This window comes from Rana temporaria, chromosome 13, assembly GCF_905171775.1.
Source record: "Rana temporaria chromosome 13, aRanTem1.1, whole genome shotgun sequence".
Classification (NCBI taxonomy): Eukaryota; Metazoa; Chordata; class Amphibia; order Anura; family Ranidae; genus Rana; species Rana temporaria.
Window position 1 is genome coordinate 36,103,631 of NC_053501.1, and position 21,109 is coordinate 36,124,739.

A 21,109-nucleotide genomic window follows, 5' to 3' on the forward strand; every position below is an offset into this window, starting at 1 on the left:
CCGATAAACTGCACAAAATCTTCCCCAACGTCCCCTCCACGTGCTGGAGATGCCAATCGGACACAGGCTCCCTCCTGCACGTGTGGTGGGACTGCCCTCTCATCAGACCATTCTGGACGGCGGTGCACGACACCATCTCCCGCATCACCACTTGCCCGCCTGAATTCACTCCTGCCCAATACCTCCTACACCACTCTTCCGGGGCTGCCTCAAAATACCGTAAATCACTAACTCTTCACCTCATAAACGCCGCCACCCAATGTATTCCCCTGCACTGGAAATCGGCCTCCCCCCCCACTGTCGCCGAATGGGAGTCCAGAGTAGACAGGATAGAGGACATGGAACGTGTCATACACCAAGCCAGGGACACATCAGACAAGTTTAGACTGACCTGGGCATGCTGGTCTCATTACAGGGACCCACTTCACCAGTCGTCCCCCACAGATGTTTCCCCCCCCAAACCTACCGGGCGATCCCAAACACTCTGGGGCCTCCCCCACACTGACTCATCTCTGCCTCCCATCCAACAGTAATTCACCCCCCCCCCCAATCCCCACCTACGCCTTTTCCTGGGCAACTGGACGACACAGATAATAGACCACACCCAGACCTTACTAACCTCCTGAACCCCTAGAGGACTGTTGAAGAGACAGACCTACATTCAATCCCTTTACCCACTTATAACACACACGAGGCGACTGCTCTCGCCGCGAACGTGCCGAAATACTGGACCAATCAGTACACCCTTCATTAAATGCCTCGATGGGCCCCCCCCCCGCCCACAGCAGGATCCCCGACAGGGGTGGGCGGTGATTGGGTGGACCCCCCAAAGGTCGCGGAATACACCACGCACGATAAAAACCGTGTTCCCCCCTCGTCAGAGAGGGCATGGTCATGGACCAGGGAAAATACATCCTTAACCCCTTTCCATTCCCGTTCACCCCCCCCTCACTCTGTTAGCGTCTTACTCTTACGCCAGGTTCGTTCTTCCCGGATTTAGGCCGTTGTTTATGTAAACCGCTAGGCACTGAAGCACTTACTGACGACACTCTGCGTAGTGTATTTCATACTGTATGTATGCACGTTAGACCCAATAAAGTGTTTTATTAAAATAAAAGGGAAGATAATAGAAGAAGACGAAGAAGTAGAAGAAGAAGAATCCCACGGATGAGATACGACATGTATTATATGTTCTGATTTTTCATGACATTGGCATACAACTACTCATACCTTTCAGTTTGTATTGTACTTTGCGTAACCTTGAAGCATGTACTGGCATAAAATTCAATAAATTTCTTTTAAAAAAAAAAAAAAAAAAAAAAACATACAGAAAAATAGTACCTCTTAGCTGCTTCGCTTCGACATAGGTGGTCCCTCTTCTTAAGGAGATCTTCAAATTTTAGATGCCTGGTGACCCACAGCTCAGGGTATTGATCAACCGCATCGATGAGGTCACTTTGGCTCACATTTCTGGTGTGCAGCATCTGGTCAGCTTTGTAAATGTTATCCCACATGATGCATATGGTACAGAGAAGCGTCTTTTGACCTGTGCAATGTGCTATACTGTTTCCGGGGACGTGCAGTCAGGGGATGCAGGTGAGGCAGAGCCATGAACATTTAAAAAAAGGGCTTTAACCTCCCTGGCGGTCTTCCCGAGACTGACTCGGGGTTAGATTTTCCTGCTACGATCGGTAACCCCGAGTCAGTCTCGGCTCGCCTCGCTGAATCCACAGGCACTTTTTACTTACCTTGTCCCTGGATCCAGCGATGCCACCGCGCTGTGTGAGCGAGCGGGACCTCGCTCGATTCACATAGTGCCTCCGTGTGACGCCGATCTCCGTTCCCTGCGACGTTACGACGCACGGGGACGGAGAACGGCGCCAAATTCAAAAACGTAAACAAACACCTTACATACAGTATACTGTAATCTTATAGATTACAGTACTGTATGTAAAAAAAACACACACCCCCTGTCCCTAGTGGTCTGCCCAGTGTCATGCATGTCATTTTATATAATAAACACTGTTCTTTCTGCCTGCAAACTGTAGATTGTCCATAGCAACCAAAAGTGTCCCTTTATGTCAAAAATAGTTTTAGATCAGCTAAAAAACAGCGATAATAAATTATAATCACTTGCAGAATTGTGCGATAGCGATTTGTGGGGAAATTCGTCATAAAAAAAAAAATAATGACAGCAACAATTCTGCAACTGAGCAAATTTCAGTGATTTTAATTTGATTACATTATTGAATAATTTTTATTATAATTATATTATTATTTGTTATAATTATTTATAATTATTTATTATATTATAATTTATAATTTTGTTTTTAAAAAAATGTCATACCCGGGATGCCTATTAGAATCTTGTTTGGTCAGATTTAAGTGAGTTATTTCTAAAAATTACAGACCTACAATATAAAACGCCAAATTTCCTTGCAAATAATGGTACCGCTTTCAGCATGTTTTTTCTGAAAGAATCATACCGCCAGGGAGGTTAAGGGTCGTAGCTCCGCGTACTGAGGTCACAAGGGGTAGGTATCCCAAGTCCTACTCCACCACTGGAAAAAATGTGGGGCTCCTACGACCTATGTTTCTGGAGATACGGGGCTCCTTGCGCACCCTATCAAAAGCTACATACAGAGCGGCACATTGTTTGTTTGCAGCAGACTGAGAGGTTGAGCTCACAGTGCCTCTCCTCACTTCTTGTCAGAGGCACTGAGCTCAATGGACATCTTGGAGTCTTGGATCAATGGTAAAATACCATTAGCCCCAGCTGTCTAATAAAAATGCTGCAGTGGAGGCACGGCTCTCACTGCAGTGTCCTAGAAGGGCATGTGTCTAAAAGACAAACGCTCCCTTCAAGCCTTCCTCCCTTTTCAACTACAAGAAAAAAACATGGGTTTATGGGTAGAATATTTACCCACAATCCCATGTTTTTCTCACACAGTTAAGATGGAGAATGAGAATCTGCTGCTGCTGAAAAGGTACTGTTATAATCAAGCTAAATCATATTTGATCATGCTATATGTTATATCGTAATAATTTATTTTTTATCTATTTACTGTGAAGTTACTGGGTTGAAGTTATAACTTCAAACTTCAGTAATTTGTCCGTTAAACCACCTGCTTGAGTACAGTTTTTGAAAATACAGTAAATTACCTTAAAAACATATAATAATTATTTGTAATTAACCCCTTGCCACCCAGGCCAATTCTGACCCTTCTCTCCTACATGTAATAATCATAATTCAGAACCCCCAAACATTATATATATATTGTTTTAGCAGACACCCTAGGGAATAAAATGGTGGTTGCTGCAACATTTTATGTTACACAGTATTTGCACAGCAATTTTTCAAACACTTTTTTTGGGGATTTTTTTTTTTTCATGTTTAGAGTTACAGAGGAGACCTAGTGCTAGAATTATTGCTTGTGTTCTAACGATCACGGCATATGTAACCTGTATGTATCTGTCTCTGATACTAGCCAGTCCCTCACCAGCCACTGACCTCACCCCAGGTCGCTGTTTCCGGGTATATGAATATTCACACTGCTGTTTTTTTTTCACTGGCTTAGGATTTAAGAATGCATGCATCTACACATGTACATGTATTTATATTAGAGTTGCCTTCTCATCCCTTTAAACCTGAACACATATGAATTACACAGGTTCTGAGGCTAATTTATTGCATAAAAGTGAGTTTAAACCACCTTAAATCAGCCACAGAACCTGTGTAATTAATGTGTTTGGTTTTATAGGGATGGGGTGGCAACCCTAGTTTATATGCATAGATGTCTGACCTCCGGCACAGATTTCGATTTTACAGATCTAAAAGAAATGCAGGATTACTGATCCTTATGAAAGGTCATGTGCACCTTTCATAAGGATCAGTAATCCTGCATTGCTTTTAGCCCAAAGGAAACAATTCACCTGGGTTCAGATCTGTAAAAACATACTTAATTAATAGACTGCATTTTTCGTGGCTGTGTGCATGCTGACTGTTGTGAAATGCTGTCATATCCTTTATGTCGGTGTAGAGGACTAGATTTTGTGTTCCAGAAGCAAAAATGACACTGCATATTTACTTGCAGATGGGAAAGGAAAGTGCTTATGTATGGCACTCTGAAACAAGCATCAGCATAAAAAAAATAAAAATGTTTACATGGGATATTGAAAGCGTGAAGTGCTGCAAATAACAAAACAATAAGCCCCAGGTCTCAAATATAGAAGGCAGAACCCTGCTAGCTTTGTACCTGACACAAACAATTCCCTGAGTACCGTTCTTCTGGTACCTGCTGCTCTGAAAGCCGTGTTTATTCAGCTACCCTACCGGCTGTGTGTATGTGAAACACACAGGAAAGCATTGTGTGTGTATAGCACACTCTATGTCTGTGTTGATGAAGCATCTATAAAAACACATTTTCATTAATACCCAGCAAGGCTGTTTTGGATGTCTGCTTAATTGCTGCAGGCTGACATCTTTGTCCTTCTTTAATTGCTGCTGATTGACATTTTTGTTTCTAAGCATTAAGCATACGTTTGGAAATTAGTCTCTGTGATTTTAATACAGGGTGCTTAAAAGAAAAAGCTATGTTTAGGTTTGCTCAATTATGTCAACAACTCTTGGCAGAAAATAATTTGTGCAGAAATTAGCACTTAAGAGCCACCCAGCTCAGCGCTGAGCCAGCCGCAGGGCTCCGAGTGAGTCGCTGGAATGAAAGCCTGAATTAGTGCCATGATTACGATTTGCCATGTTTAACATCCATTAACATATGTGTGGTATACGAGCACTTGAATGTAATTTAGAAAAAAAAAGAGTCATGGGCTGAATGGAACGCTGTTTACTTACATTTATCCGAGTCATTTGGAAGGAAGTCGTCCTGTCTATTATTTAAATGGAGATTCGGACTACCAAAGGGGTGCACACCTCCTGGCAGACAGACATTTGTAATGCGTAATGGTGGGGGTTTGGTCAAGATGAACTGAGAGACTGGATGCACTGTCTCTAGAACAGGATTTGGACTGGAGAACGCCTAGGTCAGATCAAAAGAAAAAACATTTATATAAAGAGCATGTCAGGGCAAAATAAAAAAATATACATATATAACCGGTACATATTCGCAATAATTGACCATTTCCCTATGTTCTATTCCTTTAAAGAAACTGCAAGTACAGAAAAATAAATATGCTGAAGTGCCATAAATGTACTTAGCACTTAGTCACTAAACCAACACTAAAATCAGTCTGTATATGCAGTAAAACATGCTTGTTATACTCACTATGGAACCTAAGGAGTTAATCCTCCACATTGTGTAAAAAGGTTTTTTGACCCTGTCTTCTATGATCCTCCCCTTCTTCCACTGTCTCCAATCCATCTCCTGCTAGCACAGAGCCTTTGTAGTCACTCTGCACATGCTCAGTTGGGTGTGTATTGCTAGAGAGAGTTTTTTTCTTGTGATCGGCACAGGGCCAAGTAATACTGTCCAGACAGAGGGTCAGGGGTCCTGCAGCCACATAGGACAGTCAGAGTAGAATGGAAACTCCTCCTTTAAGCTTTAACCAAACACTGATAGAAGTCACATGACTGCTATATACTGCTGATGAGAAAAGGTAGCAGTTCATATTTACTAAAATAATTGCATTTTCATGTTCTGTGTACTGTGGGAGACTAGATATAGTGAATGCAGGGTCCTGGGTTTAGTAACATTTTAAGTCCTGTCGTGCTATAAAAATCTTGCTATTTGCCAACACAGAATTTTTGGGGGACTGAGCGGTGTGAGTCCTGCTTAGTTGTCTTACTAAACTACTCAAACCTGCCCACTCTCCTATCATTACAATGTAGACATTAATAACTCTTGGTTGCAAGTAAAATTGGGAGGACTAAAGCCGGCCATAGACAGTTCAAATCTTGGCCAGTACAGCAGCGACCGGTCGAGATTTGAACCATGTGTGCGCAGGGTGATTGTACCCAAGTTGATCGATCACTGTGTACTCCTGGTGCAGACATTTCTCCCTTCCTGGAGAACATAATGGCTCAGCGGGAGGGATTCTTCCATCAACAATACCTGCGTTGATAGGGGAATCTAGCGATTTTCTCAAAAGATATATATTTGCAATTACAACTGAGCACTTTCAATCATATTTTTAACAGGCCAAAAGGAAGCAAATAATAGAAGTTCATTGTTAGGGTTAAATTACCCCTTACATGTACCATTTTCTGTCATTGTTTTCTCTTAAATTACGTTTTTACGGTATATAAATGAGGGCAGGCAAGAACCCATAGCCTTATTTTATAGAGCACTCTGCAGAAAAACAAAGAAACTAGGTAGCAATCATCTGCAATTGTTATGAAAGATGAAATAGATTTGGATGTACTGGGTTCGGCACTTTGCACTACATCATTGATGTCTGAACGGCACTATTCTAGAAGTTGGTGAAAAGGTTCTCAATGGGAAGCCCTCATGTTTGTAAAAGTTTGCTGCAGCAATGATTTGAGTTTGTTGCACTAAGCTCTGACGAGTGCCCAGGAAAGCATTGCGGATCACCTTGATACATGTCTACCATTTATCTGCTTCCATATCCAGTATCGCAAAGTTTGTATTACCTTTTTCCTCTGCTCTATTCTACAAATGATCTCAGTTCCACTGCCCCCTCCATCTATGTTAGGATATTGTCTTACTATTATTCTCTTCGTTATGACATTTCTTATATACATTTAGTGCATTATGTGGTTATGGATCTTATTGGTCTGGTTATTTTTTATGTAGGATCGCATAGTTAAAGCTGAATTACAGGAATTCAGACACTTTCTAAAACCTGCTGGGTTACTATGGGTTAAGTCCAACAAGGTACGTGCCAAGTTGTGGACTTGGCTCTTTAACTTAGATCTTACAGTTTCATACCTACCAACTGTCCCTGATTTTAAGGGACTGTCCCTGATTTGGAGCAATGTCCCTCTGTCCCTCATTCCTCCTAATTTGTCCCTCATTTTGGTCTGATCTATATAGATGTATAAAAAAATTCACTTTTTATCTTATAAAAGTGTTTCCCAGTGCTAAACCTTTCATCTGATTGATACATTTCTACATTTGTAAATTCAAAAAGTCAATATAAAGGAATAGTAGTGGTAAAATAAGCACTTGTGGGTTTAACCAATCTTGTTTTTTTGTACAATTCTCCTTTAAGGAGGCGTGGTAAGGGGTGTGTCCTATGCCTACATACTTTTGCTGATAGGTGTCCCTCATTGCCATCTCAAAAAGTAGAGAGGTATGTAGTTTTCCTGAGCTCTGAGAGTGCAGCCATCACTACATTCCCAGCGCTTTGCCAGGAGAGACACTGCCTTCTCATACAAAAGCAGCTCTACCCTTCCCTTTCTTCTGCTGCCCATTCTCAGAAGCCTTTGCATTTTGAAACCAGGTTCAGATAACAAAAAAAGCTCTGTGATTGGGCAGGAGGAGGGGTGGGCAGGGTGCATACGACTCTGAAGCTGCAGGAGCTGAGACCAGAAAGTCCAGTGTCAGAGTACTGGAAGTGTAGTGATAGCCGTATTCCCGGCGTCCAGTAAAAATAAAAATAGTAAATTAAAGAGATTTTTCAATTAGTTGGCATACACCTCGTTGGACTTAACCCCTAGTAATCCAGAACATTTTAAAAAGTGGCTAAATCTCTGTAGTACAGCTTTAGGTACATTTCTATTTAACCATGATTGAATACACTACAATTTTGGTGCCCCAGCCCTGGTTTGAGAGCCACATGTGGCCCACTGGTCCCTAATGGGCAGCCAGTATTTAGTTTATTTTCTTTACTTTGGTACTTGCCTATAAACAGTGAAGGAAAATGGTAATTAAACTGGTTTCTACAACATAAATATATATTTTTTCATGCCTCTCATTTATTTCTGTTTATTTTTACTGTTCGACCTTAAAAAAAAAAAAAATCTTGCTAAAAAGAACATTAAATGTGGTGTAATTTTTTTAAGGGGGCTGTAGGGAGTGCTGATTTATAAAAAAGATTGTAATAGCAGTGATCTCTAGCAGTCTCAGACCATTTTCTTTGAGGGTAATCTGTACCACACTTTGCAGTTGCACACTCTGAAATGTGCACATGTACTCTGATCATATATCTCTGTACAGTATGGAACTAGGGATTCTTTGTCAGCTTTAATTGTTTTTGGGCTAGTGTTGCGTTTGTCTACTTCCTAATGGATTTCTATTGAAGCGGAGGTCCACCAAAAAAAAAAAAAATTTAAATCCAGCAGCTACAAATACTGCAGCTGCTGACTTTTAATATATGGACACTTACCTGTCCAGCGTGCTCGCAATGTCGGCAGCCGAAGCCAATCTGGAGTTTGGTACATGAAAACTCTAATTTCATACACATAAAAAAGGAAACTTACTTGTTGTTCCAAGGAATACATCTCTGCTCTTGTTCTCTCCTCATTGGTCACAGCAATGCCATCTAATATCTGAAGGTTCTGCAGCTTAAGAACAAGCAACTGACGATGGAACATTTTTCGGGATATCTAAATGGAAGAACATACAGACCATTAGTTTCACTATAGTGAAAAAAGAGCCTTGTTTTTCTAGATATATGCTTCATCACCAAAAAAATTATAAAAAAAAAAGAAACACATATCCTGTTTATTGATCCAAAAACAAAAGAATGCAACCAAGCATTCAGAGTTCTGCATTTTAGGCAAGCTGAAACACACCTTGACTTGAACCTGTGCCTTTCCCATGCAGAGAAAAGCATCATCTTCACTTTAATACCACCCCTTGCCAGATGTACAGTTACCGTCAGGAGCCTAAAACAAAGGCATTGGCCCAGATTCTCAAAGGGCTTACGACGGCGCAACGCAATGTGCGCCGTCGTAAGTCCTAATCTGGGCCGTCGTATCTATGCGACTGATTCTTAGAATCAGTTACGCATAGATAACCATTAGATCCGACAGGCGTAAGGCTCTTACGCTTAAATGCATTTTTTTTTTTCGCGGCTAGGTGTCGCCTCCGTCGTTTTCCCAGTCGAGTATGCAAATTAGCAAAATACGCAAATTCCCAAACATACGCTTGGTCGACGCAGTGAAGTTACGACGTTTACGTTAGATTTGAGACGCATAAAGTTGCCCCTGCTATATGAGGGGTAACCAATGTTAAGTATGGCCGTCGTTCCCGCGTCGAAATTTAAAAATTGACTTTGTTTGCGTAAGTCGTCCGTGAATGGGGCTGGACGCCATTTACGTTCACGTCGAAACCAATGACATCCTTGCGACGTCATTTAGCGCAATGCACGTCGGGAAATTTTAGGGATGGCGCATGCGCAGTACGTTCGGCGCGGGAACGCGCCTAATTTAAATGATCCACGCCCCCTACCCGGCTCATTTGAATTAGGCAGGCTTGCGCCGGGGGATTTACGCTACGCTGCCGCAACTTTACAGGCAAGTTCTTTGTGAATAAAATTGCAATGTCAGCAGCACATTTTCTTTGTAAAATAGACTTCGCAGGGACCATACATGGATGATCACTCTCCAGTGCTATAGATCAGGGGTGTTAAACTCAATTTCATCGTGGGCCGCATCAGCATTATGATTGTCCTCAAAAGGGCTGCTTGTGTCTGTAAGATTAAATGTTCAGTGCATCCCCTCCCCTTACATTAGATGTCAAGCGCCAACCCACCATCAGAATTTGAGTCCCCCCACCCTCCCTTACATCACAGTGCACCCCCTTTCCTTGTGCTACTGCTGTGAAGAAGCTGGATGCATTGCTTGAAAGCAGAACGTAAGGGTCTGGAGGAGGACCAGAGGAAGGCTGGAGCTCTCATTTCTTTTTTTTTTTTTTTTCAGTGATCAATGTAGGCTGCCTAAGAGCTAAGACCAGCCATAGACAGTTTAAATCTCAGCTGGTTCAGCAGGAACTGGCTGAGATTTGAACCATTAATGAGCAGATTCTCTTATGATTATCACTAATGGTTGCTGTATAGCCACTAGTGATATCACTGTTTTTTCGGGAGAATACAATTGCTGGGCAGGAGGGATATTCCCCTGTCACCATGTCTGTGTTTATGGGGGAATCATGCAAGTTTCTTTCCTGCAATCTGTGGATGCAGGAAAGAAATTTGCACCGTATATTACCTGCCTTTGAAAGAACAGGGGGAGGGAGACAGATGGGGGAGAGAAGGGATGGAGATAATGCAGTTCAGTGATTACACCCCCCCCCCCCACAGTGCTTGTAGAGTCCTTCCTGCAACTCGCTCTTCTCTGTGCCAGTGAGGATGCAGGATCGGGCGGCTGTGGTTGTGTGAGCGCTCACATTATGCAGTGTCAGCGAGCAGAGGGAGGGGAGAGGACTGACCAGGGACGCTTTTTTTGGGGGGGGGGGGGCACATGGTGGGGCACAGCATAATGTTGGGGGGGGGGGGCATTGTCCCCAATGGTTCACAAATGGTTTTAGTTATACTTTAAATCCAGTTAACACTTTCAAACAATTGCAACAACAGTTTTTTCAACTTCAGAAAAAAATTTAAACATACAAATAAAAGCCGACAATTGTAAGCACCCTAGCCAGTGTAATTATCACTCTTGCTGGACAGCCTGTTACATGAAGTGTAAAAATAACCAATCTACTGTCAGGCACAGGTAATAAAACTGTATTACAGGGCAGAAAATGACAGACTGCATCATATACAGCATTTTAGCACTCCAGCATTGCCTAGGGCTCCAGAGGTGACTTCCGAAAGGCAAGCAGGGAAGTGATGAAATCAAACTGAGATCTTACCAGCCTGTGGGTCCCAGGAATCACATACCTGTATTTCTACCGCTGATTATAAGACTCTAAGCTTCAGTAATCTGATTCCTTCCAAGGATTTAAGAAATTATTTTTAACAGAGGATACTTACTGGATTTCCAGACACAGATAGCTCTAATAGTGTTGGGAGAGCCTCTAGCTTTTCCACTTCTGAAATTTCCTGGTAAACAATATAAAAATAAGCTTAAATTATGATCTTAATATTCTTTTCTAAAAAAAAAAAAAAAAAAATGTTTCATGCTTACAACCTGTATTTGTTCACAAAGGTTTTTGCAGTAGTATAATATCACAAAAGCTAACTGATGTTGATGTCATAATGAATACTAAACTCTGCTTTAGCCTAGTAGACTAACATGAAGGAACTGTGACCACACACAGGGCCTAAAATGGTTGCACATGTATCTGAGAGAAGCTTGACCTCCGTGACAATATGTTCTTTCCACAGTTCTAGTTTTTGCTTATTTAATTGGGGTTATGTGATGTGGCAATTTTACTTACAGTATGCTTTTATTACATTTGAAAAAAGTACAGTAGGTAAATAAAAATGTATCAGGCAATAGCAGAGAATTGGGTTAGAGTCATATACAATTATTCTTGCGTTCAAAATTGAAGAGATCATGTCACCTGTATGGAGCATAATCAGTATAGATAGTCTCAAATCCAGGTTATGATATTCATTTACATAAACTCATAAGACCCAGGTGTGGCAATTTTAGATACACATAGGGGAAAATGTGTCAAACAAATCAGGGAGCTAACTGAGACATATTTGCACAGGTCTACAACAGATTTAACAATAAAGATGGCACAGAATTTCCTTCTAAACAGACGTAGAATTAGAAGGTGGCAAGGAGCAAGTTTCATAGATGGCCTGACTATGTGTTTTTAACTTTTTGTGAGTAGACATCTTTAGGATTATATTCATATCTTTAAATAAATCTGTTGGATAATGTACTAGGCCAGTGCACCCTCTTTTCTTTTTCTAGTTCCCCTCTTATACTTACCCAAAGCTTGATCTTGATCCAGCACTGTGCCAGAGAGCAGTGGCTATCTTCCTCCTCAGAGGGCAGATTGATAGCAGAAGGAACCACTGGCTCCTGCTCATAGGTGTGCGCAGCCTATTGCATTAGGGTGTGCACCCCAAAGCTCCAACACATATGCATTTGACATATTTACTGGCCTCTTCCCCGCTCTCCATCCTTAAACAATGAAGGGGGAGTAAGGGAGCACATGGGGGAGTAAGGGAGCACATGGGGGACCCGGGCAACAGAAGGAAGAGTAACAGGGAAAGGAGGGGTGGCATATATTAGTACCGATCCCCTATATTTTCCTCCTGTGGCAGCTGAATGTTGAAAAAATGGAGAGGAGGAGAAGCCTACTTTCAGCTGCTGCAGGAGGAAAATACAGGAAATTCCACTCCCCGCAACCTCTCCCGTCCAGGTTCTGAGGGTCAGCAAGGAAGGATTCCGGTTCACCTGTCACCTGCCCACCATTAACAGGTTGCCAACCCCAGGATTAGGGTGTGCCCAGGCACACCTGGCACACCCCTTGTGCATGCCTATGCTTCTGCTGCGGTCAATCAAATTGTGTGACAAGGGGGCGGGGGGGCAGAGCCAAGCCATGCTGTCTATAGACAGCATCAAGCCCGCACAAGTGCCTTCATAGGAAGAGGCTTTCTATGGGGGCACTTGCTGAAGGAGTGTAGCCAGAAGCACTGGCGGAGAACCCCAGTGTAGGAGGATCTGGGCTTCTCTGTGCAAAACCATTGCACAGAGCAGGTAAGTATGACATGTTTGGTATTTTTTTTTACGTTTTACAATCTCTTTACAATCTTGTTACTAAACAAATGACTTTAACAGCTTTTTAACTCAAATCTAACCTAAACTGTGTTGTGTTGCCAGATTAGAAATCCACAAAGCAATCACAGACAATACCGAGACCATGTGGTACCTGAATTTTATTGAATCCAATATACAGTTTCTTTAGCTTGATAAGATGAAGCAAGTTGCCAACTTCTCTCAGTCTATTTTCTTCCAGTCGTAGAGACACCAGAGAACTTTGCTTGGCAAAGGAAGTTTCGGTAATAAGTTTAATACGGTTATGGTCCAGGACAAGCTCTTGGAGAAACTGTAAACCTTCAAGTCCTTCCACTTGGCTGATCTCATTTCCTGATGTGAGAGAGAAAATACAGGACAATGAATGCGTGAAAACTAAGGATTATCAAATAATTATACCTGCAATCAATTTCACTCCTTTTTTATATTTGGAGGGCAACTCCAATGCTTTGCCAAGTTTGATAACTTAAAGCTTTCGTGTCACGGATTTTTGGTGCTTATTGTGTGACCCCAGCAGCCAAGTTTAAAGAAATATCATCACAATATAAAAAAAATATGTTTGGATCCCTCAGGTGACCAAGTGCATATATCACTTGGCTCCATTCTTATCAGTGGCCCCACTGTGGATTAAAATAACTTTTTTATTTCTGTTAATGCTGGCTGCAGCTCCACCCCAAGCTGAAACCCAATTTGTGGGTGTTCCTAAAAAGGGCCCACAGCTGTAGACACTGACCTTTCTATCAGTAAAATGATTTTGTGCAGTGTTCCAGCTCTCTACCAGCAATGACTGTGGTAGAATAGTTTGTACAAGGTCCCAAGGCATGTCTTGACATTAGAACTTCTTTCTTAGTCAAAGCGGTGCATGTTTACTAGCAGACAGCTGATCACACAACCTAGACAGCACTGACCATGGCAGAGGTTTCCCTAAGTGCATCCAGGCAACAAAGGATGTTGAGGAAGAGAGCTCAAACTGGATTACAAGGAAACACATACTGTATAGTTACAATCCTCTCATAAATTACTAAATTAAATCTTTGAGGCAGATAAACATCAAATGGATCACGAAAAAGATGCATATAGCACCCTACTCACGGAATACCAAAGTAACTTTAGTAATACTTATATAAATAAAATACAATGCATTTAAATATCGATTGTTGGGTTTTTTATCTGCACTTCTTTCCCACACCATATTTTGCTGTAATAACACTGCAGTCTAAATAACTTCCACCAGCAGTAGCTCTATTAAAAAATGTTGCCCTCTCTTGCTTTTGATTTCCTGTTTTATCTCCTAATGTTTCTGCCAATGTATCATTACTCTAATTTTTCTCAAAGTCTTATATTTCTTTTTACTTATTTTATATCTTATAGACTCTCTTACTCCCCCCCCCCTCCTCTTTTCCTCTAGAAACATCTAGAGTGGTTCCCGATCATGTGATCACTATGTCAGCTCTGGCAAATACTGCCATAATAACAAATTAAAATATGCGTTTACTGCAAATACACTTTACTTTTTCTTTAAAGCATATGTGTTCAAGCAACAACAGTACTTATGGATATCAATTATAAACTGTATAGCCGAAGGTTTTGTGTCGCCTTCACTCCAGTCTATTGTGAAGGCTTTCTGCAAGATTTTGGACTGTGTTTTTATCTATTTAGACAACAGAACATTTGTTAGGTCAGGTACTGACGTTGGAAAAGAAGATCTGGCTAGCAATTTTTCTTTCTGTTTTTTTTTCCAAAAGCTGTTTAAAACGGAGTTGAGGCCAGGGCTCTGAGCAGTCCGCATGAAAGAACTCACACCAAATTAATTAAACCATAGGTTGATTTACTAAAACTGGAAAGTGCAAAATCTGGTGCAGCTCTGCAAACAAACCAATCAGGCTTCCAGGACTTTGTCAAAGCTTAAAGGGGTTGTAAAGGTTCATGTTTTTTCACCTTAATGCATTTTATGCATTAGGTGAAAAAACATCTGATGTTTAAAACCCCGCAGCCCCCCTCCCACCCCTGTTTACTTACTTGAGCCCTCGAAAGTCCCGCATCGTGAACGAGCAGGCTTCTCAGCTCTTCTCGGCTCATTCATTGGATGATTGATAGCAGCGCAGCCATTGGCTCCCGCTGCTGTCAATCAAACCAATGAATAAGCCGAGAAGAGCCGAAAAGCCCAGTCGAGAAGCCTGCTCGTTCAAGATGCGGGACTTTCGAGGGCTCAGGTAAGTAAACGGGGGTAGGCTGGGGGGCCAGCAAACATCAGATGTCACTATAGCCGCCGGCTGTATCACAGGAGCGTGCCTGTATCACGGGAGCGTGCCTGAAAGCTAACCACCTTGGGAGAGAGCTTCCCATGAAGGGGGTTAGCTGATGCGGGGAGGAGCCGAGACAGCCGTCGAGGGACTCCAGAAGACCAGGATCAGGGCCACTCTGTGCAAAACGAGCTGCACAGTGGAGTTAAGTAAAACATGTTTGTTATTTAAAACTGCTGCACCAGATTTTCCACTCTCCAGTTTTAGTGTAGTTTTTTCTTTGCATACTGCTAATTAATAAAAACAAGTTCCTATATACTAATGCTCCAGACCGGTTTTTTTTTGTCTTTTTTTTTTTTCTTACCTTGCAGAAAAAGGGACTTTAAATTCCTTAGTCTACTGAGCTGCAGCTGAGGCAAATTACTGATTCCATTGAAACCAAGGTGAAGAACTTCTAAACTCTGCATTATTGGGGTCAGTGTCTCGCCAAACAATATATCCCTGTAAGATAAAGAAATAAAAAAAACATTTATATACTTTTTTTTTTTATAACCATACTATTAGATAAAACACATCTCAATATGTCTTCTTGCAGTGTATCCATGTTCGATTTTGTTAGAGTGGGGAATGGCTGGAGCCTCTGTTAGTTTTTATTTCTCGTTGTGGCTTCCATGGGAAGATAACCACTCACTTCCCATTTTTGTAACAATGTGCAAAATCTGGCACAGCTCTGCAGAGAAACCAATCACGCGCTAATGCTGAGAAGTACTTAAAAGACAAACTCCAGCTTTCTGTCAATTTAAAATAGTTTGTTTAGGCCAATCTTGTCCAAACTTTTACCTTTACTGGTATTTTTGGCGCTGTGACTTTTATATTTAAATTCAGGGAACCATAATTCAAAATTGGATTGGATAAACACTAAAGCTAAAGAAGAAATCCCAATTTATCCCAGCTTTGTTATTGTTAACGACAATTTATTGCACCATGAAGGGCAAGTGGTGGAAACCAAGAAAAATTCAGCTTGGCTGCAGCTGCAGTGTTTGATTTTAGCCCCACCCACAGAAGTTGGGGAAATGGAAAAAGCCCAGGCTGTGACCAGAGAAAGAGGTAGAAGCTACACAAATTTGGGTGTGAGCTTTTCTGAGCTGGGGACATGCTTCTGACTGCCAGGAGCTGATGCTGTGTGAGCTGAGGGACAAAGCTGCAGAGCGAGGCAAAACTGCTGACTGCATAGGAGAAAGACACACTGACCCCATGGAGCTACCTTCACACAGCAATATAGGATAGAACCACAAGAAGAGGATCCTCAATAGGTGCAAGATCCCCAATAGGTCAAGGGCGGGCTGCCTTTCACCTGATCTCACCCAGAAGCTGTGTCCTATCTTCATTTCCTGTAGAATGGCCATGAAGGAATAGACTACAACTGCAAGGATCTAATTTGAGTGTGCTGGGAGGCTTAAAGGGCAGCCATTTGTGTTACTTGGTCGTCGTTGTTATCTTTTGCTAAGGAGCATGACATTTTGCCAAGGAAGACCAGACCATTTATTTTCTCTGTCGATTAGAGCTTGAGAGTGAGCTTTCCCCCGAAAGAGTTAAAGGGCCCAATGCCGACAGGACTGTAGCTAAATCTTCCACTGGCCAGTGCTGTAGTCAGTAATTGATAGTAATATGCTAGGCCATTCTCCTTTACAGTCAATTGTGTGTTATGTTGCCATCCATTTTATCAGCTAATATCTAATGTTGCCTTTGCTGTATTTTTTAACCGAAACTTTCCTTCCATTTTATTTTTAAATAATGCCAGTCATACCCCACTTTTAAGTACACAATGGGGTTTATTTACTAAAGCTGGAAAGCACAAAATCAGGCTCACTTCTGCATTTAAACCAATGAGCTTCTAACCCCAGCTTGTTCAATTAAGCCTGGTAATAAAACCCAAAAGCTCATTGTTTTTTTGCAGAAGTGAGACGGATTTTGCGCTTTCCAGCTTTAGTAAATAAACCCTATTCTGTACTTAAAAGTGGGGTATGCCTGTACCATGTTATGCCTCGTACACACGACCATTTTTCTCGGCAGGAAAAAAAACTACGTTTTTCCCGACGTGATTCCTCTCCAGCCTGACTTAAATACACACGTTCATGCAAAAAAAGTCTGACCAAAGCACGGTGACGTAAAACACGTATGACGGGACTATAAAGGGTAAGTTCCTTTCAAATGGCGCCACCCTTTGGGCTGCTTTTGGACTGCATACTTGATCCTGAGCATGAGCGTTTTTTTTTCCCCCTCGGAAAAGCATACACACGGCCGTTTTTCGCAACGAGAAAAAGACTGATGGGAAACATGACGAGAAAAAAAGAGAGCTGGTTTCAATTTTTTTGCGGGCAGTTTTTTCATTGAGAAAAGCGGTCGTGTGTACAAGGCATTACTGGTGTGTCGGTAAATGTCAGGCCCAATGTCCATGCAAAGTGTTCTTGGAGTATATAAAGGTGAAGAGGCAGGATGGTGATATCACACTCTCCACATTGTCTATAGAGCACTTTTCATTCCTTCATAAGTTAAAAAGCATTGTCTAAATGGTGTCTGTGCTGACCTCCTGTGTTTGCAATGCATCCAGTTTAGCCACTCAGCACGGGATCTGGAAGCAAGTGGAGTTCACGTTAGTATTGGTGTCAGATAGGGTATATATGTAGTTACATTGGTCCAAGCTGGACCAATGTAACTATGTAAAAATATACAATGCCTGTAATTCATCTCTCCGGTTTGAGCTACATTCGTAATCTAAAATTTCCATAACCCCTTCAGTAAGCATCACAGATATACATTAGAGTAGAGGCATGTTTATTCAGGGAGCCTCACATTACCATCATAAAGATGCATACCATTATATGGAAACAAAGACCAAGCAGTTACCTGTTAGCCTTGCCCTGCTGCCCATATCCACTGGAGTAGACTTTTTGGTGCAGTATCTGCCGGTTTGTTAAGGGATTCTGAGGCTTTTGCTTGGGCAGGATTGATTCAATGCGATTGTAATTTAGATACAAATTCTAGAGAAAAACAAGAAAATGTGAAGGTTACTTACAGCACATTTATGGTCAACATTTTTATTTATATATTCATCTCCATCTCTAGATTGTATTTCAATTATTTCTAGCCTACTGTGATTATGAAAGATATTGTAAATTCTGAATAAACTGTTTTTCATTTTGTATATTTTACTTATACATTGCACACTGCACTCATTGTGCGCACGGCACTAATAATGTTTTGCACTTAGTCATATTCTTTTGAGTCCTGATAATAAACTAGTCTGCCTATGTTATGTTTCGTGTTACCTTAAAAGTAATATTGTAATATTAAATTGTCTATACTTACCTATTTTGAGGGCACTCCCAGTGCTGGCTTCTGTGTAGGGGAGGGACAGCCAGCATCGGATGCCCCATAGTAAGCCTATGGGTGACATCACTGCACAGGCATTGCAGCCATTGTCAGTGATCTCTCCTCCTCGCTGAACCTAGAAATCATGTGACCAGTCTGGAGAGCCCTCAGATTAGGCAAGTTCAGACATCTTTCCTTTACAGGGTAGTTAGATTAGGCTTAGAATTGGTATGGGAACAGGTTTAAGGATAGTTAACATTTGACTGGACTCTCTTCATTAATGTGATACCTATGTAAGCACTAGACATGTGCATTTGTTTTCGTCCGAATTTCGGGTATTTTTGTTATCGTTTTAACAAATGAAAACGAACACGCAGAATCCGAAATCCGAAAGATCCGACATAAAAAATTTTTTTTCGTTTTCGTTGCTACAACAGTTCGATATAGATAGGAGATTCGGCATGACGCTGACAATAGCAATAGCAATCTGTGTCTATCGAATCTGTGATCGAATGTGCCTAACCTTAACTCTATTAGTCCAAGATTATTCTACATAGAGAGAAAGGATTCGACATTATAGAGACAGTGTTGGGGTAGACCAATCTGTCATTGAAGGCTTATGGTGTCTGCCGAAAATTCTAAGAAGATACGACAAGCTGCTAAACTGTACGACGCCGCAATCGTACATTTTCGGTCAAATGCTCGGCCCATAGGCTATAGAAGAATTAGAATGTTGGTTGACTAGTAATAATAATTTATAAATATAATTATTACTAGTCATACAACATTCGAATTTTTCTATAGCTTGTAGGCGGAACATTCGACCGGAAATGTACGATTGCGGGGTCGTACAGTTTAGCTGCTCTGTCGAATCTTTTTAGAACATTCGACAGACACCATAATCCTTCAATGACAGATTCGACCTTACTCAATTCGGATTTTTGGACGAATGCATTTAACGAAACAAAATAAATAAATAAAAACGAATTTTGGGAGTAACTAAATAAATGTATTTTTTGGACGAAAACTAAATTCCGAAACAAAATATTTCAGTGTTCACATATCTAGTAAGCACTGGTATAAGAAACTTCAAAATGGACGAAATAGAAACAGTTATTTGGGAAGATGCTGAGTGTATCTTTTTGTGTGTGTTCCCTACTGTGGTAGTTATTATTTTGGAACCACTGATCATTGTGAGGAGAGGAGATGCCCAGCTATAAAATTTCTAGCGCACTATTAACCTGAAAGATTTTGAATTTTGTGAACATACTTTGTTAAGATCCTTACACATTAACATCCTTGAATTCTCTGACATTATTTCACTATGCCCTGGCAGAAGGCACTGCTGTGTCACACAATTCACAGAGCCTACCTTCTGAATTACACAACAAGTTGCTGAGAGGAGGCAAAGTTTTAGGAGGCAGAGTCAGTACAGCAATCACTGCTTACAGGCAGCAAGATACCATGAGATATTTGTATGGCCATTACAATGTTGATGTTATAGAAAGAAAGGGTTTGCTGTGACCAGAGACCTCTTTTAATAGCGAAGTAAAAATTAAGTAGATTCAGTCACCTTTACAGGATAGGCATACCCTGGGCATTTGTCACTTTATGAGACAAGACATAATGTACTACATTCTATCAAACTGTGCATAGAGCACACATTTTACTATTTAGAGCACATTGCCCATGTAATATAATGGACATAACATCCCAAATCATAGTCTGAACCTTAAAGCCATACTCCAGCTTTCTGTCACTTTAAAATAGTTTGTTTGGGCCAAGCTTATCCAAACAAACTTTGGTCCAAACAGATGAGCCAACTGTGAGCGTTAAACTGTGTATAGCATCCGCTACATACAGTATAAAGTAATATGTTTCGGTAGCAGAACAAAAAGACGTCCCATCCCACTCCCTGAACAAAACAGCACTGCTCAGCCATTCACAGGAAGCTTTGTATTTTCTGAATGAGTAAAAGACTTCCACTGATTAGCTGAGGTGGAGATTGTGATGTCTTCAGCCCACCTCAGCCAATCAGAGGAAGTCTTGTATTCATTCAGCAAATACAAAGCTTCCTGTGAATGGCTTTTAATGAACATCAATAGCAAAACAAACTATAACCTAACCCCCCAAGCAAACCTTAAGATCTGAAGGACACCAGCCTGCATCCCTATCCAAACTGGGCACCTACCCCCACCAACAAATTATCAAACCCATCACTGGTGACCCATAAGAGAAACCATACTCCCTTTACTACTGACACAACATTGCTTTCTCCTGTACCAAACATATCTAACCCATACCTCCCACAAGGTGCTGTCATATGATCATACCCTAAATAAAAGCCCACACCAACCACCATTCTAGGTTGATAACACACAACAACCAACACCCTACCATAACAACACTTAATGCAAGATCTCCAACCACCCTAAGATGATGTTATGCAACCATTCCCTAAATGAAAGGCATCACTATCCAATTATCTAAACCGATGAATCACAACAACCAACTTTCATCATATTACCATTTCAAAACTCCCTTCCCTTACTCAAACTCTTAATCCATGACCACCTGCAAAAAACAACCCAACAATTTTCTCAGACTGGTTTTCACTCCTTTGACAAAACCTACCAGTTGGAATAATGACATCAAGGCCACAAGGGCAGTGGACAATTATTTAAAAACCTTTACACACAATTTTATTATAATTGTATTTATTATGCATTTTTTTTCTTGGAATTATAGTTCTATGCAGAGCTCGCAAAACATTGATCAATTTCTTTATAACACTCATCCCTCACTTGGGTGTTACACATATATATGTTATTCCTCTTTCTACATTTGTACCGTTCAG

General features: G+C 41.2%; 1 protein-coding gene across 3 annotated transcripts in view; it reads right to left on the reverse strand.

Moving 5' to 3' along the window:
• LRRC9 (leucine rich repeat containing 9) overlaps positions 1-21,109 on the reverse strand; it is a 124,192-nt gene that overhangs the window by 17,533 nt on the left and 85,550 nt on the right. For all 3 annotated transcript variants that reach the window (XR_005744831.1, XM_040333773.1, XM_040333774.1), the window contains exons 26-31: positions 17,788-17,921; positions 15,245-15,381; positions 12,753-12,970; positions 10,894-10,962; positions 8,399-8,524; positions 4,853-5,036 (exon numbers count right to left, since the gene is read on the reverse strand). Coding sequence is in view for 2 of the 3 variants with exons in the window: in XM_040333773.1 (XP_040189707.1) it covers positions 4,853-5,036; positions 8,399-8,524; positions 10,894-10,962; positions 12,753-12,970; positions 15,245-15,381; positions 17,788-17,921 (868 nt within the window). In the remaining variant the exon portion in view is untranslated. The remainder of the gene's footprint in view (positions 1-4,852; positions 5,037-8,398; positions 8,525-10,893; positions 10,963-12,752; positions 12,971-15,244; positions 15,382-17,787; positions 17,922-21,109) is intronic.